General features: G+C 47.4%; 1 protein-coding gene across 1 annotated transcript in view; it reads left to right on the top strand.

The window, feature by feature from the left end:
• Nucleotides 1-23,193, top strand: part of LOC311120509 (3',5'-cyclic-AMP phosphodiesterase 4B-like) — a gene marked incomplete at both ends in the record, with an annotated part of 36,573 nt that overhangs the window by 3,118 nt on the left and 10,262 nt on the right. The window contains 10 exons of the mRNA XM_084195094.1: nucleotides 3,539-3,661; nucleotides 10,524-10,658; nucleotides 11,050-11,177; nucleotides 12,977-13,165; nucleotides 13,447-13,557; nucleotides 15,439-15,604; nucleotides 18,591-18,684; nucleotides 19,844-20,001; nucleotides 20,277-20,375; nucleotides 20,732-20,896. Of these exons, the coding sequence (XP_084051220.1) occupies nucleotides 3,539-3,661; nucleotides 10,524-10,658; nucleotides 11,050-11,177; nucleotides 12,977-13,165; nucleotides 13,447-13,557; nucleotides 15,439-15,604; nucleotides 18,591-18,684; nucleotides 19,844-20,001; nucleotides 20,277-20,375; nucleotides 20,732-20,896 (1,368 nt within the window). The remainder of the gene's footprint in view (nucleotides 1-3,538; nucleotides 3,662-10,523; nucleotides 10,659-11,049; nucleotides 11,178-12,976; nucleotides 13,166-13,446; nucleotides 13,558-15,438; nucleotides 15,605-18,590; nucleotides 18,685-19,843; nucleotides 20,002-20,276; nucleotides 20,376-20,731; nucleotides 20,897-23,193) is intronic.

The raw sequence follows: 23,193 nt of genomic DNA, 5'->3' as shown, positions 1-23,193 counted from the left end.
GCGCTGCATGAGGCCAATGGTGGTCACACCAGAGACTGACTGTTTTTCTGGTTTAGATTAGGGCCTAATTTATTTATTTCAATTGACTGATTTCCTTATTATTGTTGCATGTTGCGTTTATATATTTTTGTTCGTTCAGTGTAGTATGTCTGCCCACTCTGTATGTATGAGAGAGAAAGAGACTAAGCTGTGTGAGAGCGAGAGACTGAGTGTGTGAGAGTGAGTGTGTGTGTGTGTGTGTGTGTGTGTGTGTGAGAGAGTGTGTGTGACAAGGGGCTGGTTTGGGTTGAGCTTTTCCTCTCCCCATCCAACTAGGCAGTACTGCATTGAGCTCAAGTGTGTGTGTGTGTGTGTGTGTGTGTGTGTGTGTGTGTGTGTGTGTGGTGGATGACTATAAGAACATCTGGGAGGAATAGGTAAGGGGTGGGATGCATCTTATCAGGGGAGTGTGGGGGGGAGGGATCTGTGTTGTGTAGGGGGAGGGAGGGAGGCTGGGGGGGAGGGGGGTGGGGGGGTTGGGGGAGACCACTACAAAGAGGGAGGGGTAGAGAAGGGGGGAAATGAGGGGGAGGGGAGCTGCTGGAGCTGCGGGTATTATTCATGAGTCTGACAGGCGTTCTCTTTCTTCACTGTGACACACTGGTACTCTGCAGAGAGAGAAAGAGAGAGAGAGAGGGAGAGAGATATAGAGCAAGGGAGAGAGAGAGAGAGAGAGAGAGAGAGAGAGGGAGAGAGATAGAGAGAGAGAGAGAGAGAGAGGGGGAGAGAGAGAGAGAGGGGGGGGAGAGAGAGAGGAAGACGGAGAGATATAGAGCGCGAGAGAGAGAGAGAGCGGGAGAGAAAGAGATATAGAGCAAGGGAGAAGGAGAGAGAGACAAGGAGGGAAACAGAGACAGAGAGTGGAGGCTGAGCGCATCTCTCCATTGATCTTGAACCGATCAAGGTGAGTGTTTTTTTTTTCCTCCCACAACCCTGCAGTGTCTGTGTGTGTGACAGACGTCGTTAGCAATGTGTGTGTAGAATGACATGTGACGTTAACAGGGTAGACCATATGTAATCAACATGCCAGTCGTGTGTGTATGTCTGTCTACATTTAGACATGTTAGTCATTTAGCAGACGCTCTTATCCAGAGCGATTTACAGGTAGTGAGTGCATACATTTTCATACTGCCCCCCCCGTCTATGTTGTGTGTCTATGGTGTGGGTATAATAATAGCAGAATGGATGGAGGCTACATGGTGATGCTGTATTGTGGAGGCTAGCTAGCTACATGGTGATGCTGTATTGTGGAGGCTAGCTAGCTCCATGGTGATGCTGTATTGTGGAGGCTAGCTAGCTACATGGTGATGCTGCATTGTGGAGGCTAGATAGCTACATGGTGATGCTGTATGGTGGAGGCTAGCTAGCTACATGGTGATGCTGTATTGTGGAGGCTAGCTAGCTACATGGTGATGCTGCATTGTGGAGGCTAGCTAGCTACATGGTGATGCTGTATTGTGGAGGCTAGCTAGCTACATGGTGATGCTGTATTGTGGAGGCTAGCTAGCTACATGGTGATGCTGTATTGTGGAGGCTAGCTAGCTCCATGGTGATGCTGTATTGTGGAGGCTAGCTAGCTACATGGTGATGCTGTATTGTGGAGGCTAGCTAGCTACATGGTGATTCTGTATTGTGGAGGCTAGCTAGCTACATGGTGATGCTGTATTGTGGAGGCTAGCTAGCTACATGGTGATGCTGTATTGTGGAGGCTAGCTAGCTACATGGTGATGCTGTATTGTGGAGGCTAGCTAGCTACATGGTGATGCTGTATTGTGGAGGCTTGCTAGCTACATGGTGATGCTGTATTGTGGAGGCTAGCTAGCTACATGGTGATGCTGTATTGTGGAAGCACTCTAACTACATGGTGATGCTGTATTGTGGAGGCTAGCTAGCTACATGGTGATGCTGTATTGTGGAGGCTAGCTAGCTACATGGTGATGCTGTATTGTGGAGGCTAGGTAGCTACATGGTGATGCTGTATTGTGGAGGCTAGCTAACTACATGGTGATGCTGTATTGTGGAGGCTAGCTAGCTACATGGTGATGCTGTATTGTGGAGGCTAGCTAGCTACATGGTGATGCTGTATTGTGGAGGCTAGCTAGCTCCATGGTGATGCTGTATTGTGGAGGCTTGCTAGCTACATGGTGATGCTGTATTGTGGAGGCTTGCTAGCTACATGGCGATGCTATATTGGGTATAGTTAGCTGCCTCAGGATGGTGTGGGCGTGTCCCTGCCTGCGTTCTCTGGATTCATGTCATTGTGTCTGTGTGTCAAGGTGTTTGGTGTGTGTCTGTGTGTCTGGTTGCGTGATTCTGTGTCATCACTGTGTGTGTGTGTGTGTGTGTGTGTGTGTGTGTGTGTGTGTGTGTGTGTGTGTGTGTTTCTGATGAGAAGACTGAGATGTCTTGTGTTACATACTCTTTGAAGAGGTTAAGGTTTCAGATGTTTTTGGAAGATGGGCAGGGACTCCGCTATCCTGATGTTAGGGAGAAGCTTGTTCCACTATTGGGGTGCCAGGACACAGAAGAGCTTTGACTGGGCTGAGTGGGAGCTGCCGTCCCGTAGGCGAGGGAGGACCAAGAGACCAGGGGTGGTAGAACGGAGTGCTCGGGTTGGGGTGTAGGGTTTGGGCATAGCCTGAAGGTAGGGCATCCATAGCAGTGGAGGCTGCTGAGGGTAGGACGGCTCATAATAATGTCTGGAATGGAAACCATGTGACTGAGGTATTTGATACCGTTCCACTTATTCCGCTCTAGCCATTACCACAAGCCTGTCCTCCCCAATGAAGGTGCCACCAACCGCCTGTGATCCGTAGCGTTAACAGTAGTTTAGTATGAGTCCTGGTCAGAAGGAGTACTCTAGCATCCTGGTCAAAAGTAGTGCACTATATAGGTTATAATTTGGGATGCAAACTATGTTTTTAATATTTCTGTTTTTACCAATGTCATGCTCTGCTCTCTATCTACTGTGTTCCTCTTCTTCCAGGACACTGACCTGTTGTCTGATACACCGGCCAATCAAAACCAGGGTTACAGTGGCAGTCATGTCAGGGATGCACCGTTCAACCAATCAGAGCTGGGATTCTACAAATGTTGGTGTTCCGTTGCACAGATGAACCAATCACACGCAGGCGTCGCGCTTCGCATCCCACAGAACCTACGGAACCCGAATCCAACGAACCAATCAGATACAGGATTGCTGGTTCCAGAACAAATCCGGAGGATGGCGAGGGTTCGTCGCTGTTTCCAAGCAACCAATCGGATTGCGGATTACTAACCTCACCACCTCACTGGATTACACATTTGGGGATTTTAGAGGAACCAGGATTCCAGCCAATTGGAGCTTGAGGAGGACTGAGGCGTCGGGCGTGGTGATTGGCTGCTGAGTCCGATGGGGGCGTGACCCGTGGTTGTGGCCCGGTCTGACCCTGGCTGGTCTGACCCCTAACCTCTAACCCCTGACCTGTAACCCCTGACCCCTCTGGTCCTGGCTCTCCAGCTGCTGTGCTGCTTGGGTTCTGGTCCCGTCCGCTCCGGGGGAGGGGCCAAAAAGAACAATCAGCCAATCACTATGAAGAAGAGCCGCAGTGTGCAGCGTCTGTCACTGGCCGGAGAGGAGGAGGTAACACACACACAGGGACACACACAGGGACACACACAGGGACACACACAGGGACACACACACAGGGACACACACAGGGACACACACAGGGACACACACAGGGACACAGGGACACACAGGGACACAGGGACACACACAGGGACACACACAGGGACACACACAGGGACACACACAGGGACACAGGGACACACACAGGGACACACACAGGGACACACACAGGGACACAGGGACACACACAGGGACACACACAGGGACACACACAGGGACACAGGGACACACAGGGACACAGGGACACACACAGGGACACACACAGGGACACACACAGGGACACACACAGGGACACACACACAGGGACACACACAGGGACACACACAGGGACACACACAGGGACACACACAGGGACACACACACAGGGACACACACAGGGACACACACAGGGACACACACAGGGACACACACAGGGACACACACACAGGGACACACACAGGGACACACACACAGGGACACACACAGGGACACACACACAGGGACACACACAGGGACACACACACAGGGACACAGGGACACACACAGGGACACACACAGGGACACAGGGACACACACAGGGACACACACAGGGACACACACAGGGACACAGGGACACACACAGGGACACACACAGGGACACACACAAGGACACAAGGACACACACAGGGACACACACAGGGACACACACAGGGACACAGGGACACACACAGGGACACAGGGACACACACAGGGACACACACAGGGACACAGGGACACACACAGGGACACACACAGGGACACAAGGACACACACAGGGACACACACAGGGACACACACAGGGACACAGGGACACACACAGGGACACACACAGGGACACACACAGGGACACACACAGGGACACACACAGGGACACACACACAGGGACACACACAGGGACACACACACAGGGACACACACAGGGACACACACACAGGGACACACACAGGGACACACACACAGGGACACAGGGACACACACAGGGACACACACAGGGACACAGGGACACACACAGGGACACACACAGGGACACACACAGGGACACAGGGACACACACAGGGACACACACAGGGACACACACAAGGACACAAGGACACACACAGGGACACACACAGGGACACACACAGGGACACAGGGACACACACAGGGACACAGGGACACACACAGGGACACACACAGGGACACAGGGACACACACAGGGACACACACAGGGACACACACAGGGACACAGGGACACACACAGGGACACAGGGACACACACAGGGACACACACAGGGACACACACACAAACAAACAAAGACGTATGTAGGGTAAACACACAGCTCAGAGATCTATTGACTGGGGTGTCCCTGGACTACAGTCTAAGGAGTCTCTCTTCCTAATGGAGGGTTTCCCTTCCGTCCACTGATCTCAAGGCTGCAGTCTGTGATAGTAGAACGTGTGTGTTCTGTGTAGCCTCTACAATAACAACAGTGAAGCATCTCTTCACATCTGTAGGTCTGGACAACTAGAGACGTAGCATGGAACATGGAACACTGTTGCCTAGCAACTAGCAGCCTGCCTTCCATTCCCCCAGTGTTCTGTTGCTACGCTGCTGCAGTGCAGATCACACTCTCTCTGTAGAGGGATTATACACAACACATACACACACACAGATATGGGGTGCCATAGACCAGCATACAGCCTCTCTAAATCTCTATTGAGTGAGCTCACATAATAACATTACCCTCAATGCTTCCTGTCATTCACATAACATTACATTCTATGCTTCCTGTCATTGGGCGGCAGGTAGCTTAGTGGTTAAGAGCGTTGTGCCAGTAACCGAAAGGTCTCTGGTTCTAATCCCCGAGCCGACTAGGTGAAAAATCTGTCAATGTGCCCTTGAGCAAGGCACTTAACCCTAATTGCTCCTGTAAGTCGCTCTGGATAAGAGCATCTGCTAAATGACCAATTTATTTATTATTCACATAACATTACATTCTATGCTTCCTGTCATTCACATACAGTGAGGGAAAAAAGTATTTGATCCCTGCTGATTTTGTACGTTTGCCCACTGACAAAGGAATGATTAGTCTATAATTTTAATGGTAGGTTTATTTGAACAGTGAGAGACAGAATAACAACAACAAAAATCCAGAAAAACACATGTCAAAAATGTTATAAATTGATTTGCATTTTTAATGAGGGAAATAAATATTTGACACCCTCTCAATCAGAAAGATTTCTGGCTCCCAGGTGTCTTTTATACAGGTAACGAGCTGAGATTAGGAGCACACTCTTAAAGGGAGTGCTCCTAATTTCAGCTTGTTACCTGTATAAAAGACACCTGTCCACAGAAGCAATCAATCAATCAGATTCTAAACTCTCCACCATGGCCAAGACCAAAGAGCTCTCCAAGGATGTCAGGGACAAGATTGTAGACCTACACAAGGCTGGAATGGGCTACAAGACCATTGCCAAGCAGCTTGGTGAGAAGGTGACAACAGTTGGTGCGATTATTCGCAAATGAAAGAAACACAAAATAACTGTCAATCTCCCTCGGCCTGGGGCTCCATGCAAGATCTCACCTCGTGGGGTTGCAATGATCATGAGAACAGTGAGGAATCAGCCCAGAACTACACGGGAGGATCTTGTCAATGATCTCAAGGCAGCTGGGACCATAGTCACCAAGAAAACAATTGGTAACACACTACGCCGTGAAGGACTGAAATCCTGCAGCGCCCGCAAGGTCCCCCTGCTCAAGAAAGCACATATACAGGCCCGTCTGAAGTTTGCCAATGAACATCTGAATGATTCAGAGGAGAACTGGGTGAAAGTGTTGTGGTCAAATGAGACCAAAATGGAGCTCTTTGGCATCAACTCAACTCGCCATGTTTGGAGGAGGAGGAATGCTGCCTATGACCCCAAGAACACCATCCCCACCGTCAAACATGGAGGTGGAAACATTATGCTTTGGGGGTGTTTTTCTGCTAAGGGGACAGGACAACTTCACCGCATCAAAGGGACGATGGACAGGGCCATGTACCGTCAAATATTGGGTGAGAACCTCCTTCCCTCAGCCAGGGCATTGAAAATGGGTCGTGGATGGGTATTCCAGCATGACAATGACCCAAAACACACGGCCAAGGCAACAAAGGAGTGGCTTAAGAAGAAGCACATTAAGGTCCTGGAGTGGCCTAGCCAGTCTCCAGACCTTAATCCCATAGAAAATCTGTAGAGGGAGCTGAAAGTTCGAGTTGCCAAACGTCAGGCTCGAAACCTTAATGACTTGGAGAAGATCTGCAAAGAGGAGTGGGACATAATCCCTCCTGAGATGTGTGCAAACCTGGTGGCCAACTACAAGAAAAGTCTGACCTCTGTGATTGCCACCAAGGGTTTTGCCACCAAGTACTAAGTCATGTTTTGCAGAGGGGTCAAATACTTATTTCCCTCATTAAAATGCAAATCAATTCATAATATTTTTTACATGCGTTTCTCTGGATTTTTTTGTTTGTTATTCTGTCTCTCACTGTTCAAATAAACCTACCATTAAAATTATAGACTGATCATGTCTTTGTCAGTGGGAAAACATACAAAATCAGCAGGGGATCAAATACTTTTTTCCCTCACTGTAACATTACATTCTATGCTTCCTGTCATTCACATAACATTACATTCTATGTTTCCTGTCATTCGGGGGGATGTAGCTCAGTTGGTAGAGCATGGCGCTTGCAACGCCAGGGTTGTGGGTTCGTTTCCCACGGGGGGCCAGTAGGAAAATGTATGCACTCACTAACTGTAAGTTGCTCTGGATAAGAGCGTCTGCTAAATGACTAAAATGTAAATTCATTAACATTACCCTCTATGCTTCCTGTCATTCACATAACATTACCCTCTATGCTTCCTGTCATTCACATAACATTACCCTCTTTGCTTCCTGTCATTCACATAACATTACCCTCTATGCTTCCTGTCATTCAGTAACATTACCCTATATGCGTCCTGTCATTCAGTAACATTACCCTCTATGCTTCCTGTCATTCAGTAACATTACCCTCTATGCTTCCTGTCATTCAGTAATATTACCCTCTATGCTTCCTGTCATTCAGTAACATTACCCTCTGCTTCCTGTCATTCAGTAATATTACCCTCTATGCTTCCTGTCATTCAGTAATATTACCCTCTATGCTTCCTGTCATTCAGTAACATTACCCTCTGCTTCCTGTCATTCAGTAATATTACCCTCTATGCTTCCTGTCATTCAGTAATATTACCCTCTATGCTTCCTGTCATTCAGTAACATTACCCTCTATGCTTCCTGTCATTCACATAACATTACCCTCTTTGCGTCCTGTCATTCAGTAACATTACCCTCTATGCTTCCTGTCATTCAGTAACATTACCCTCTATGCTTCCTGTCATTCAGTAATATTACCCTCTATGCTTCCTGTCATTCAGTAACATTACCCTCTGCTTCCTGTCATTCAGTAACATTACCCTCTATGCTTCCTGTCATTCAGTAATATTACCCTCTATACTTCCTGTCATTCACATAACATTACCCTCTATGCTTCCTGTCATTCAGTAATATTACCCTCTATGCTTCCTGTCATTCACATAACATTACCCTCTATGCTTCCTGTCATTCAGTAACATTACCCTCTATGCTTCCTGTCATTCACATAACATTACCCTCTATGCTTCCTGTCATTCAGTAATATTACCTTTTATGCTTCCTGTCATTCAGTAATATTACCCTCTATACTTCCTGTCATTCACATAACATTACCCTCTATGCTTCCTGTCATTCAGTAATATTACCCTCTATGCTTCCTGTCATTCACATAACATTACCCTCTATGCTTCCTGTCATTCAGTAACATTACCCTCTATGCTTCCTGTCATTCACATAACATTACCCTCTATGCTTCCTGTCATTCAGTAATATTACCTTTTATGCTTCCTGTCATTCAGTAACATTACCCTCTATGCTTCCTGTCATTCACATAACATTACCCTCTATGCTTCCTGTCATTCAGTAATATTACCTTTTATGCTTCCTGTCATTCAGTAATATTACCCTCTATGCTTCCTGTCATTCACATAACATTACCCTCTATGCTTCCTGTCAGTCAGTAAATTGACTTCTGGATGTGTGCCACCCTATGGCCAAATATGGTGAAGAACTGTGAAGAATATATACAGTTGAAGTCGGAAGTTTACATACACTTAGGTTGGAGTCATTAAAACGTTCTTGTTAACAAACTATAGTTTTGGCAAGTCAGTTAGGACATCTACTTTGTGCATGACACAAGTAATTTTTCCAACAATTGTTTACAGACAGATTATTTCACATATAATTCACTGTATCACAATTCCAGTGGGTCAGAAGTTTACATACACTAAGTTGACTGTGCCTTTAAACAGCTTGGAAAATTCCAGAAAACGATGTCATGGCTTTAGAAGCTTCTGATAGGCATCATTTGAGTCAATTGGAGGTGTACCTGTGGATGTATTTCAAGGCCTACCTTCAAACTCAGTGCCTCTTTACTTGACATCATGGGAAAATCAAAAGAAATCAGCCAAGTCTGGTTCATCCTTGGGAGCAATTTACAAACGCCTGAAGGTACCACGTTCATCTGTACAAACAATAGTACGCAAGTATAAACACCATGGGACCACACAGCCATCATACCACTCAGGAAGGAGACGCGTTCTGTCTCCTAGAGATGATCTTACTTTGGTGCGAAAAGTGCAAATCAATCCCAGAACAACAGCAAAGGACCTTGTGAAGATGCTGGAGGAAACAGGTATAAAAGTATCTATATCCACAGTAAAACGAGTCCTATATCGACATAACCTGAAAGGCCGCTCAGCAAGGAAGAAGCCACTGCTCCAAAACCACCATAGAAAAGCCAGACTACGGTTTTCAACTGCACATGGGGACAAAGATCGTACTTTTTGGAGAAATGTCCTCTGGTCTGATGAAACAAAAATAGAACTGTCTGGCCATAATGACCATCGTTATGTTTGGAGGAAAAAGGGGGTAGCTTGCAAGCCGAAGAACACCATCCCAACCGTGAAGCACGGGGTTGGCAGCATCATGCTGTGGGGGTGCTTTGCTGCAGGAGGGACTGGTGCACTTCACAAAATAGATGGCATCATGAGGAAGGAAAATTATGTGGATATATTGAAGCAACATCTCAAGACATCAGTCAGGAAGTTTAAAGCTTGGTCGCAAATGGGTCTTCCAAATGGACAATGACCCCAAGCATACTTCCAAAGTTGTGGCAAAATGGCTTAAGGACAACAAAGTCAAGGTATTGGTGTGGCCATCACAAAGCCCTGACCTCAATCCTATTTGTGGGCAGAACTGAAAAGCGTGTGCGAGCAAGGAGGCCTACAAACCTGACTCAGTTACACCAGCTCTGTCAGGAGGAATGGGCCAAAATTCACCCAACTTATTGTGGGAAGCTTGTGGAAGGCTACCTGAAACGTTTGACCCAAGTTAAACAATTTAAAGGCAATGCTACCAAATACTAATTGAGTGTATGTAAACTTCTGACCCACTGGGAATGTGATGAAAGAAATAAAAGCTGAAATAAATCATTCTCTCTACTATTATTCTGACATTTCACATTCTTAAAATATAGTGGTGATCCTAACTGACCTAAGACAGGGAATTTTTACTAGGATTAAATGTCAGGAATTGTGAAAAACTGAGTTTAAATGTATTTGGCTAAGGTGTATGTAAACTTCCGACTTCAACTGTACAGTAATATTTCATATCTCATCTTCTTTCTCTCTATCTCTATCCCCATCCCTCTCTTTCTTTCCCCAGGATAATGACACTGAATCGTCAGACTGTGCTGAGAAGGCGGAACCAGGGCTCTACAGCAGCTCCTATACGTCAGGAGCCACTCTGGGGGCGGAGCTACGCATGGGGAGGAGCAGGAGGCTGGCCTCCAGTTTGCAGGTAACAGTAGAAAGAAAACTATATTGTTTTTACAGCAGAAACTTTGTGTGCTTTGGATTTCATCAGCAGTGCAATACACAATCAAGTTGTACAACGCACAACAGTTACTAGTGATTCAACCGAGAGTTTTCTGCACAAAGATAATTGCACAAGTGTTTTGGAGACATGGCACAATAGTGGTGTGAACATTTTTGTGCTGACCAACTTTTTCCTATGTATTACAAAAATATCAGTTGTATCACAACCACTGTGTCAAATGCGAGTGTGCCATAGAGAGAGTTTGGTTATTGTGGTTCCTATCAGGCTAATATTGCACAAGAGACTTACCTGGTTTAATAAAATCAATTATATTGGTTACCTGGTTAATCAATCAATCCTATCGTCCATTCAGGTTCCGTGTTGGCTCCGCCCCCGAGACAGGACACGGTCACCTGAGATCCTGAGTAACATGCCACGCCCCACGTCCCTGCCCCTCTGCATTCCACCACGCATAGCCATCACACCTGCAGACGCAGACAGGTAACACACACCACCATCCAGACGCAGACAGGTAACACACACCACCATCCAGACGCAGACAGGTAACACACACCACCATCCAGACGCAGACAGGTAACACACACCACCATCCAGACGCAGACAGGTAACACACACCACCATCCACATTTAGAACTATACTTCCATGTAGTGTTGTTGACCTGAGTAGCATTGTAAACCTAGTCCTCTCTCTCTCTCTCTCTCTCTCTCTCTCTCTCTCTCTCTCTCTCTCTCTCTCTCTCTCTCTCTCTCTCTCTCTCTCTCTCTCTCTCTCTCTCTCTCTCTCTCTCTCTCTCTCTCTCTCTCTCTCTCTCTCTCTCTCTCTCTCTCTCTCTCTCTCTCTCTCTCTCCCACATTTTGTCCCTTTGTCCCTTAAAGCCGTGGATTTTGTCCATCCTCCCCCAATTCAGAACGTATCATTAACATAGTCATGGCACCCTTTGTGTAAGAGCTATTGAAGAATGAAATCTGAAATCGTGTTTTATTTTACTTTATTTTAAAAGGTGTGGATTGTTCTCCATCCACCCCTGATTCAGAATCGACCATCTTCATAGTCATGGCATGCTTGGTTCAACAGCTATTGAGGAGAGAGAACCAAATATCCACCGACTATCCAATATAAAACTAATTTTACCTCGGTAGCCGAGGTCAACGTCTTGGAAGATCACAATGATTCATTAGTATTCTACATAACAGAACCGAGTATAATAGCACAGTATAACGTTACTGTTACACCAAAAACACCAACTCATTTCTTATGAGATTTTAGGATGGTTTAGCTGAACGGTCCCCTAAAACATTATCATGGGCTACAACTCAACAACGCGCGCCACTAGGCAGAATGGGCTTTGATTGAAACATAACACAGGAAGGCTTGTATAGTTTTGTTAACATCATCTGCTCTAATGTTCTCACCAAACAGTAATTGAGGGAGATCTAAATGCATGTTCCCATAAAACGGATTGAGATCAAATGATTGACATGCAGATGCAGTTTGGACAATTCACTGGACAATGACTACATGGAACTCTATTCCACATCAAGTACCTGATGCAAGCAGGAAAATGAAAAATGCACGTTGTGGAACAGCGGGGACTGTGAAGCAACACATACACAGGCACAGACACACACACACACACACAATAACATACGCACTATACACACAGATTTTTGTACTGTAGATATGTGGTAGTGGTGGAGTAGGGGCCTGAGGGCACACAGTGTGTTGTGAAATCAGTGAATGTATTGTAATGTTTTTAAAATTGTATGAACTGCCTTCATTTTGCTGGACCCCAGGAAGAGTAGCTGCTGCCTTGGCAGGACCTAATGGGGATCCATAATAAACCCCAGGAAGAGTAGCTGCTGCCTTGGCAGGACCTAATGGGGATCCATAATAAATCCCAGGAAGAGTAGCTGCTGCCTTGGCAGGACCTAATGGGGATCCATAATAAATCCCAGGAAGAGTAGCTGCTGCCTTGGCAGGACCTAATGGGGATCCATAATAAATCCCAGGAAGAGTAGCTGCCAAGGCAGCAGCTACTCTACTCTTCCTGGGGTCCAGCAAAATTAAGGCAGTTATACAATTTTAAAGCTAATGGGGATCCATAATAAATACAAATACTGCTAAAACGTGAAGAACTCGGCCAACATGTTGTATTCATGTAGGCTACACCGTCCTGCAAAATCACCCAGTTGGTCACTCTACTCCCCCCCTTCTCTAGTTTCCAGGTGGAGAATGGTTTGTCATAATATAATAGTAGTAATAATGTCTGTCCCCTCAGTGAGCTGGAGAACGGGGTGTCTCCGGGCCATACCCCTCTTGGCTCCCAGAGCTGCCAGAGTCCCAGCCTGACCCTGCACCCTTCCTTCCCCCAGGGGGGGCGACGAGAGTCCTTCCTCTACCGGTCAGACTCGGACTACGACATGTCGCCCAAAAACTCAGTCTCACGCAACTCTATCGCCAGCGAAGGGTGAGAGGGGGGAGGGGGGAGGGGGGAGGAAGAGTGTTAGTGTGTGTATGAGTCAAACCATTGGCTAATTGTCATTAGCATAACTACATATCCTAATATACTCTCTCTTTATTAATCTCTCTGTCTCTCTCTCTCTCTCTCTCTCTCTGTCTGTTTCTCTATTTCTCTCTCTCTCTCTCTCTCTCTCTCTCTCTCTCTCTCTCTCTCTCTCTCTCTCTCTCTCTCTCTCTCTCTCTCTCTCTCTCTCTCTCTCTCTCTCTCTCTCTCTCTCTCTCTCTCAGGCATGCAGGAGAAGACTTCATTGTTACCCCCTTTGCCCAGGTGTTGGCCAGCCTGCGCTCGGTACGGAGCAACTTCACCCTCCTCGCCAACATCTCCACGCCAACCGTCAAGTCAGTGCTCACCGCCTATCACCTGTCAATTCAAACATCTAACAGTTGGTCTGCGTCCCAAACGGTGTCCTATTCTCTGTATAGTGCACTACTTTGGACCAGGGCCCCATAGGGCTGCCATATAGTGCACTACTTTGGACCAGGGCCCCATAGGGCTGCCATATAGTGCACTACTTTGGACCAGGGCCCCGTAGGGCTGCCATATAGTGCACTACTTTGGACCAGGGCCCCATAGGGCTGCCATATAGTGCACTACTTTGGACCAGGGCCCCGTAGGGCTGCCATATAGTGCACTACTTTGGACCAGGGCCCCGTAGGGCTGCCATATAGTGCACTACTTTGGACCAGGGCCCCGTAGGGCTGCCATATAGTGCACTACTTTGGACCAGGGCCCCGTAGGGCTGCCATATAGTGCACTACTTTGGACCAGGGCCCCATAGGGCTGCCATATAGTGCACTACTTTGGACCAGGGCCCCATAGGGCTGCCAAATAGTGCACTACTTTGGACCAGGGCCCCATAGGGCTGCCAAATAGTGCACTACTTTGGACCAGGGCCCCATAGGGCTGCCAAATAGTGCACTACTTTGGACCAGGGCCCCATAGGGCTGCCAAATAGTGCACTACTTTGGACCAGGGCCCCATAGGGCTGCCAAATAGTGCACTACTTTGGACCAGGGCCCCATAGGGCTGCCATATAGTGCACTACTTTGGACCAGGGCCCCATAGGGCTGCCATATAGTGCACTACTTTGGACCAGGGCCCCGTAGGGATGCCATATAGTGCACTACTTTGGACCAGGGCCCCGTAGGGCTGCCATATAGTGCACTACTTTGGACCAGGGCCCCGTAGGGCTGCCATATAGTGCACTACTTTGGACCAGGGCCCCATAGGGCTGCCATATAGTGCACTACTTTGGACCAGGGCCCCATAGGGCTGCCATATAGTGCACTACTTTGGACCAGGGCCCCATAGGGCTGCCAAATAGTGCACTACTTTGGACCAGGGCCCCATAGGGCTGCCAAATAGTGCACTACTTTGGACCAGGGCCCCATAGGGCTGCCAAATAGTGCACTACTTTGGACCAGGGCCCCATAGGGCTGCCAAATAGTGCACTACTTTGGACCAGGGCCCCATAGGGCTGCCATATAGTGCACTACTTTGGACCAGGGCCCCATAGGGCTGCCATATAGTGCACTACTTTGGACCAGGGCCCCGTAGGGATGCCATATAGTGCACTACTTTGGACCAGGGCCCCGTAGGGCTGCCATATAGTGCACTACTTTGGACCAGGGCCCCGTAGGGATGCCATATAGTCCACTACTTTGGACCAGGGCCCCGTAGGGCTGCCATATAGTGCACTACTTTGGACCAGGGCCCCATAGGGCTGCCAAATAGTGCACTACTTTGGACCAGGGCCCCGTAGGGCTGCCATATAGTGCACTACTTTGGACCAGGGCCCCGTAGGGCTGCCAAATAGTGCACTACTTTGGACCAGGGCCCCATAGGGCTGCCATATAGTGCACTACTTTGGACCAGGGCCCCATAGGGATGCCATTTGATTGTTTGGAGTTTCCTACCTCACTTACCCAGTTAGCTAGCCAATTAAAATGTGTGTTTTTCATGTAACTGGTTTGTAACTGATAACTGATGTGATATGTGACTTGTAAAAAATGTTGTTGTTGTAACTCGCTGTCTGTCTACCTCAACTAGCCAAATAACGCTAATGATAGTAATAGGTTACATTTACTACCACTTTTCAATGGGCCTCAAACAACACCGATATTTAATACTCAGTCTGAACTTCACTCCCAGGCAAAATCAAACTACGGTAACCCCCGTCGATTTTTAACTGGTTGGTGTAATTCCCTGTCTGTCCACAGGAGGTCTCCACTGGGTGGTGTGGTGCCCCACAACCCCAGAGCAGCTCTATCAGATCAACAGTATGAGCAGCTGGCTACAGACACTCTGGAGGAGCTGGACTGGTGTCTGGATCAGCTAGAGACCATCCAGACTCACCGCTCTGTCAGCGACATGGCCTCCAACAAGGTACTACCATGGTAGAACCACAACACAACCATGGTAGAACCACAACACAACCATGACATAACCACAACACAACCATGATAGAACCACTACACAACCATGATATAACCACTACACAACCATGATAGAACCACTACACAACCATGATAGAACCACAACACAACCATGACATAACCACTACACAACCATGGTAGAACCACTACACAACCATGGTAGAACCACTACACAACCATGATAGAACCACTACACAACCATGATAGAACCACAACACAACCATGACAGAACCACAACACAACCATGACAGAACCACAACACAACCATGACAGAACCACAACACAACCATAACACAACCATGACAGAACCACAACACAACCATGATAGAACCACAACACAACCATAATAGAACCACAACACTACCATGATAGAACCACAACACAACCATGATAGAACCACTACACAACCATGATATAACCACTACACAACCATGGTAGAACCACAACACAACCATGGTAGAACCACAACACAACCATGGTAGAACCACAACACAACCATGACATAACCACAACACAACCATGATAGAACCACTACACAACCATGATATAACCACTACACAACCATGATAGAACCACTACACAACCATGATAGAACCACAACACAACCATGACATAACCACTACACAACCATGGTAGAACCACTACACAACCATGGTAGAACCACTACACAACCATGATAGAACCACTACACAACCATGATAGAACCACAACACAACCATGACAGAACCACAACACAACCATGACAGAACCACAACACAACCATGACAGAACCACAACACAACCATGACATAACCACAACACAACCAGGACATAACCACAACACAACCATGATAGAACCACAACACAACCATGATAGAACCACTACACAACTATGATAGAACCACAACACAACCATGATAGAACCACAACACAACCATGATAGAACCACAACACAACCATGACAGAACCACAACACAACCATGATAGAACCACAACACAACCATGATAGAACCACAACACTACCATGATAGAACCACCACACAACCATGATAGAACCACTACACAACCATTATATAACCACTACACAACCATGATAGAACCACAACACAACCATGGTAGAACCACAACACAACCATGGTAGAACCACAACACAACCATGACATAACCACAACACAACCATGATAGAACCACTACACAACCATGATAGAACCACTACACAACCATGATATAACCACTACACAACCATGATAGAACCACAACACAACCATGACATAACCACAACACAACCATGATAGAACCACAACACAACCATGATAGAACCACAACACAACCATGATAGAACCACAACACAACCATGATAGAACCACTACACAACCATGATATAACCACTACACAACCATGATAGAACCACAACACAACCATGGTAGAACCACAACACAACCATGGTAGAACCACAACACAACCATGACATAACCACAACACAACCATGATAGAACCACTACACAACCATGATAGAACCACTACACAACCATGATAGAACCACTACACAACCATGATAGAACCACAACACAACCATGATAGAACCACAACATGACCATGATAGAACCACAAGACGACCATGATAGAACCACAACACGACCATGATATAACCACAACACGACCATTATATAACCATTATATAACCACTACACAACCATGATATAACCACTACACAACCATGATAGAACTACAACACAACCATGATAGAACCACAACACAACCATGATAGAACCACTACACAACATGATATAACTGCAACACAACCATGATATAACCACTACACAACCATGATATAACCACTACACAACCATGATATAACCACTACACAACCATGATATAACCACTACACAACCATGATATAACCACTACACAGCCGTGATATAACCACAACATAGCCATGATATAACCACAACACAACCATGATAGAACCACATGGCCTCCAACAAGGTACTACCATGGTAGAACCACAACACAACCATGATAGAACCACAACACAACCATGATAGAACCACAACACAACCATGACATAACCACAACACAACCATAATAGAACCACAACACAACCATGATAGAACCACAACACAACCATGATAGAACCACAAGACGACCATGATAGAACCACAACACGACCATGATATAACCACAACACGACCATGATAGAACCACAACACAACCATGATAGAACCACAACACGACCATGGTAGAACCACAACACAACCATGATAGAACCACAACACAACCATGATAGAACCGCAACACAACAATGATAGAACCACAACACAACCATGATATAACCACTACACAACCATGATATAACCACTACACAGCCATGATATAGCCACAACACAGCCATGATATAACCACAACATAGCCATGATATAACCACAACACAACCATGATATAACCACAACACAACCATGATATAACCACTACACAACCATGATATAACCACTACACAACCATGATATAACCACTACACCGCCATGGTATAACCACAACACAACCATGATATAACCGCAACACAACCATGATATAACCGCAACACAACCATGATATAACCACAACACAACCATGATATAACCGCAACACAACCATGATATAACCACTACACAACCATGATATAACATTTACATTTTAGTCATTTAGCAGACGCTCTTATCCAGAGCGACTTACAGTTAGTGAGTGCATACATTTTTTCATACTGGCCCCCCGTGGGAAACGAACCCACAACCCTGGCGTTGCAAGCGCCATGCTCTACCAACTGAGCTACAGTGTACTACCACAACACAACAATAGAATCTCAGCACAGCTTCAACACTTATGAGCAGTAGAACTGACTAACCATACAGTAAAACATCCTCAAACTGCTCCCCCTCTCTCTCTCTCTCCCTCCCGCCTCCCTCCCTCCCCTCCCTCAGTTTAAGAGGATGTTAAACAGGGAGCTGTCTCACCTATCAGAGATGAGTCGTTCTGGTAACCAAGTGTCTGAGTACATCTCCAGCACCTTCATGGGTGAGTACTCTACCTGGATATACCTGTACATACCTGGATTCACCTGAATTCACCTGTCTATGTATTTACCAGTCTGTTCATGTCTGTCTGTTCATACCGGTCTGTCTGTCCATACCTGTCTGTCTGTTCATACCTGTCTATACCTTTCTACATCTCTATACCTGTCTACCTGTACTTGGCCGCCCGTACATTTCTGTGACCTGGGTAAATCTGAGTGTGCCTGCGCTCGTGTGTGTTTGTGAATGTGTGTCTCTAACCCTAGACCAGCCCAACGAGGTAGAGCTGCCGTCCCCTACTCTAAAGGAGAAGTCTATGTTGTCTCTAACCCTAGACCGGCCCAACGAGGTAGAGCTGCCGTCCCCTACTCTAAAGGAGAAGTCTATGTTGTCTCTAACCCTAGACCGGCCCAACGAGGTAGAGCTGCCGTCCCCTACTCTAAAGGAGAAGTCTATGTTGTCTCTAACCCTAGACCGGCCCAACGAGGTAGAGCTGCCGTCCCCTACTCTAAAGGAGAAGTCTATGTTGTCTCTAACCCTAGACCGGCCCAACGAGGTAGAGCTGCCGTCCCCTACTCTAAAGGAGAAGTCTATGTTGTCTCTAACCCTAGACCGGCCCAACGAGGTAGAGCTGCCGTCCCCTACTCTAAAGGAGAAGTCTATGTTGTCTCTAACCCTAGACCGGCCCAACGAGGTAGAGCTGCCGTCCCCTACTCTAAAGGAGAAGTCTATGTTGTCTCTAACCCTAGACCGGCCCAACGAGGTAGAGCTGCCGTCCCCTACTCTAAAGGAGAAGTCTATGTTGTCTCTAACCCTAGACCGGCCCAACGAGGTAGAGCTGCCGTCCCCTACTCTAAAGGAGAAGTCTATGTTGTCTCTAACCCTAGACCGGCCCAACGAGGTAGAGCTGCCGTCCCCTACTCTAAAGGAGAAGTCTATGTTGTCTCTAACCCTAGACCGGCCCAACGAGGTAGAGCTGCCGTCCCCTACTCTAAAGGAGAAGTCTATGTTGTCTCTAACCCTAGACCGGCCCAACGAGGTAGAGCTGCCGTCCCCTACTCTAAAGGAGAAGTCTATGTTGTCTCTAACCCTAGACCAGCCCAACGAGGTAGAGCTGCCGTCCCCTACTCTAAAGGAGAAGTCTATGTTGTCTCTAACCCTAGACCGGCCCAACGAGGTAGAGCTGCCGTCCCCTACTCTAAAGGAGAAGTCTATGAGCCAGATCAGTGGAGTGAGGAAACTGTCCCACAGCTCCACCCTGTCCTGCTCTTCTGTCCCACGCTTTGGAGTCAACACTGAACAGGAGGACCAGCTAGCCAGGGTAAAGTATGCAAGGCACGCACCATAACACATACGTACACACACACACACACACACACACACACACCTTCTCAGTCAATCAGTCAAGGTTACTAGACTCAGCTCATTACCTCACTCAAGGCTTCACACTCTCTCTTAATGTGTCTGCCTGCCTGTGTGTGTGTGTGTGTGTGTGTGTGTGTGTGTGTGTGTGTGTGTGTGTGTGTGTGTGTGTGTGTGTGTGTGTGTGTGTGTGTGTGTGTGTGTGTGTGTGCGTGTGCGTGTGCGTGTGTGAAGGAGCTGGAGGACCTGGACAAGTGGAGTTTCAACATCTTCAGAGTGTCAGAGTTCTCCAACAGCAGACCTCTCAGCTGCATCATGTACGCCATCTTCCAGGTACATGGAGGTAGACACCACACTGTGTGTGTGTGTGTGCTTTGGTTTTACCAGAAGTCCTCACAGGGATGGTGAAACAAGGAACATTCTGACAAGTGGGGACATTTTGCTGGTCCCTATAAGGAAAAAGGCTATTTTGAGTTTAGGGGTTAGGTTTAGTTTTAGGGTTAGGTTTGGGATTAAGGTTAAGGTTAGGATTAGGTTATTTTGGTCCCCACAAGACTAGTAAAACAGACGTGTGTGTGATGTGTGTATCTGTATGATGAGAATGTGTAGGTGCTCTGCATGAATGTGTGTGTGTGTGTGTGTTCATGAATGCGTGTCAGTGTGTGTTAACCCCTCCTGTACCCCCGTAGGAGCGTGATCTCCTCAAGACGTTCCGTATTCCCGTCGACACCTTCGTGACCTACGTGATGACCCTGGAAGACCATTACCATGGTAACGTGGCCTACCACAACAGTCTGCACGCCGCCGACGTCTGCCAGTCCACACACGTCCTCCTCTCCACACCCGCTCTAGACGTGAGTCACCTACAAGGATATATATGTCTGTTAAAAGAAGGCAAAATCACCTTTAAGTAACATCAAACCAAATATTGAGTTGATTTCAGTTGGCATAGCACCTCATGCCACCACCACTCCCATTAGTGGTTAGCTAGTGGCACCTCCACCATCAAATCAAATTGTATTTGTCACATGCGCCGAATACAACAGGTGTAGACCTTAGTGAAATGCTTACTTACAAGCCCTTAACCAACAATGCAGTTTTAAGAAAGAATACCAAAAAAAAAATTATATATATATATATAAAATAATACGAAATAAAAGTAACAAATAATTAAAGAGCAGCAGTAAAAATAACAATAGCGAGGCTATATACAGGGGGTACCGGTACCGAGTCAATGTGCGGGGGCACCGGTTAGTCAATGTAATTGGGGTAAATATGGACATCACTCCCATTAGTGGTTAGCTAGTGGCACCTCCACCATCACTCCCATTAGTGGTTAGCTACGGCACCTCCACCACCACTCCCATTAGTGGTTAGCTACGGCACCTCCACCACCACTCCCATTAGTGGTTAGCTACGGCACCTCCACCACCACTCCCATTAGTGGTTAGCTAGTGGCACCTCCACCACCACTCCCATTAGTGGTTAGCTATGGCACCTCCACCACCACTCCCATTAGTGGTTAGCTATGGCACCTCCACCACCACTCCCATTAGTGGTTAGCTATGGCACCTCCACCACCACTCCCATTAGTGGTTAGCTATGGCACCTCCACCACCACTCCCATTAGTGTTTAGCTAGTGGCACCTCCACCACCACTCCCATTAGTGGTTAGCTACGGCACCTCCACCACCACTCCCATTAGTGGTTAGCTAGTGGCACCTCCACCACCACTCCCATTAGTGGTTAGCTACGGCACCTCCACCTCCACTCCCATTAGTGGTTAGCTATGGCACCTCCACCACCACTCCCATTAGTGGTTAGCTACGGCACCTCCACCTCCACTCCCATTAGTGGTTAGCTATGGCACTTCCACCACCACTCCCATTAGTGGTTAGCTATGGCACCTCCACCACCACTCCCATTAGTGGTTAGCTACGGCACCTCCACCACCACTCCCATTAGTGGTTAGCTACGGCACCTCCACCACCACTCCCATTAGTGGTTAGCTACGGCACCTCCACCACCACTCCCATTAGTGGTTAGCTATGGCACCTCCACCACCACTCCCATTAGTGGTTAGCTACGGCACCTCCACCACCACTCCCATTAGTGGTTAGCTACGGCACCTCCACCACCACTCCCATTAGTGGTTAGCTATGGCACCTCCACCACCACTCCCATTAGTGGTTAGCTATGGCACCTCCACCACCACTCCCATTAGTGGTTAGCTACGGCACCTCCACCACCACTCCCATTAGTGGTTAGCTACGGCACCTCCACCACCACTCCCATTAGTGGTTAGCTACGGCACCTCCACCACCACTCCCATTAGTGGTTAGCTAGTGGCACCTCCACCACCACTCCCATTAGTGGTTAGCTATGGCACCTCCACCACCACTCCCATTAGTGGTTAGCTATGGCACCTCCACCACCACTCCCATTAGTGGTTAGCTATGGCACCTCCACCACCACTCCCATTAGTGGTTAGCTACGGCACCTCCACCTCCACTCCCATTAGTGGTTAGCTACGGCACCTCCACCACCACTCCCATTAGTGGTTAGCTATGGCACCTCCACCACCACTCCCATTAGTGGTTAGCTACGGCACCTCCACCACCACTCCCATTAGTGGTTATCTACGGCACCTCCACCACCACTCCCATTAGTGGTTAGCTATGGCACCTCCACCACCACTCCCATTAGTGGTTAGCTACGGCACCTCCACCACCACTCCCATTAGTGGTTAGCTAGTGGTGGTTAAGTTGGTAGCTGAAGTTTGTAGAGGCTCTTTAAAGAAAACCAAAGCATGCATTAGTGTCTCCTGGCCTTTAAACTGCTTTCAGGGTGAGGAACCATAACAAATAACACATGTTGTCACATACACCGGATAGGTGCAGTGAAATGTGTTGTTTTACAGGGTCAGCCATAGTAGTATGATAGGTGCAGTGAAATGTGTTGTTTTACAGGGTCAGCCATAGTAGGACGATAGGTGCAGTGAAATGTGTTGTTTTACAGGGTCAGCCATAGTAGTATGATAGGTGCAGTGAAATGTGTTGTTTTACAGGGTCAGCCATAGTAGGACGATAGGTGCAGTGAAATGTGTTGTTTTACAGGGTCAGCCATAGTGGTATGATAGGTGCAGTGAAAT

This window comes from Coregonus lavaretus (assembly GCF_964263955.1).
Source record: "Coregonus lavaretus genome assembly, contig: HAP1_SCAFFOLD_47, whole genome shotgun sequence".
In the NCBI taxonomy this organism is placed as follows: domain Eukaryota; kingdom Metazoa; phylum Chordata; class Actinopteri; order Salmoniformes; family Salmonidae; genus Coregonus; species Coregonus lavaretus.
This window is presented reverse-complemented; position numbering and strand designations above follow the sequence as displayed.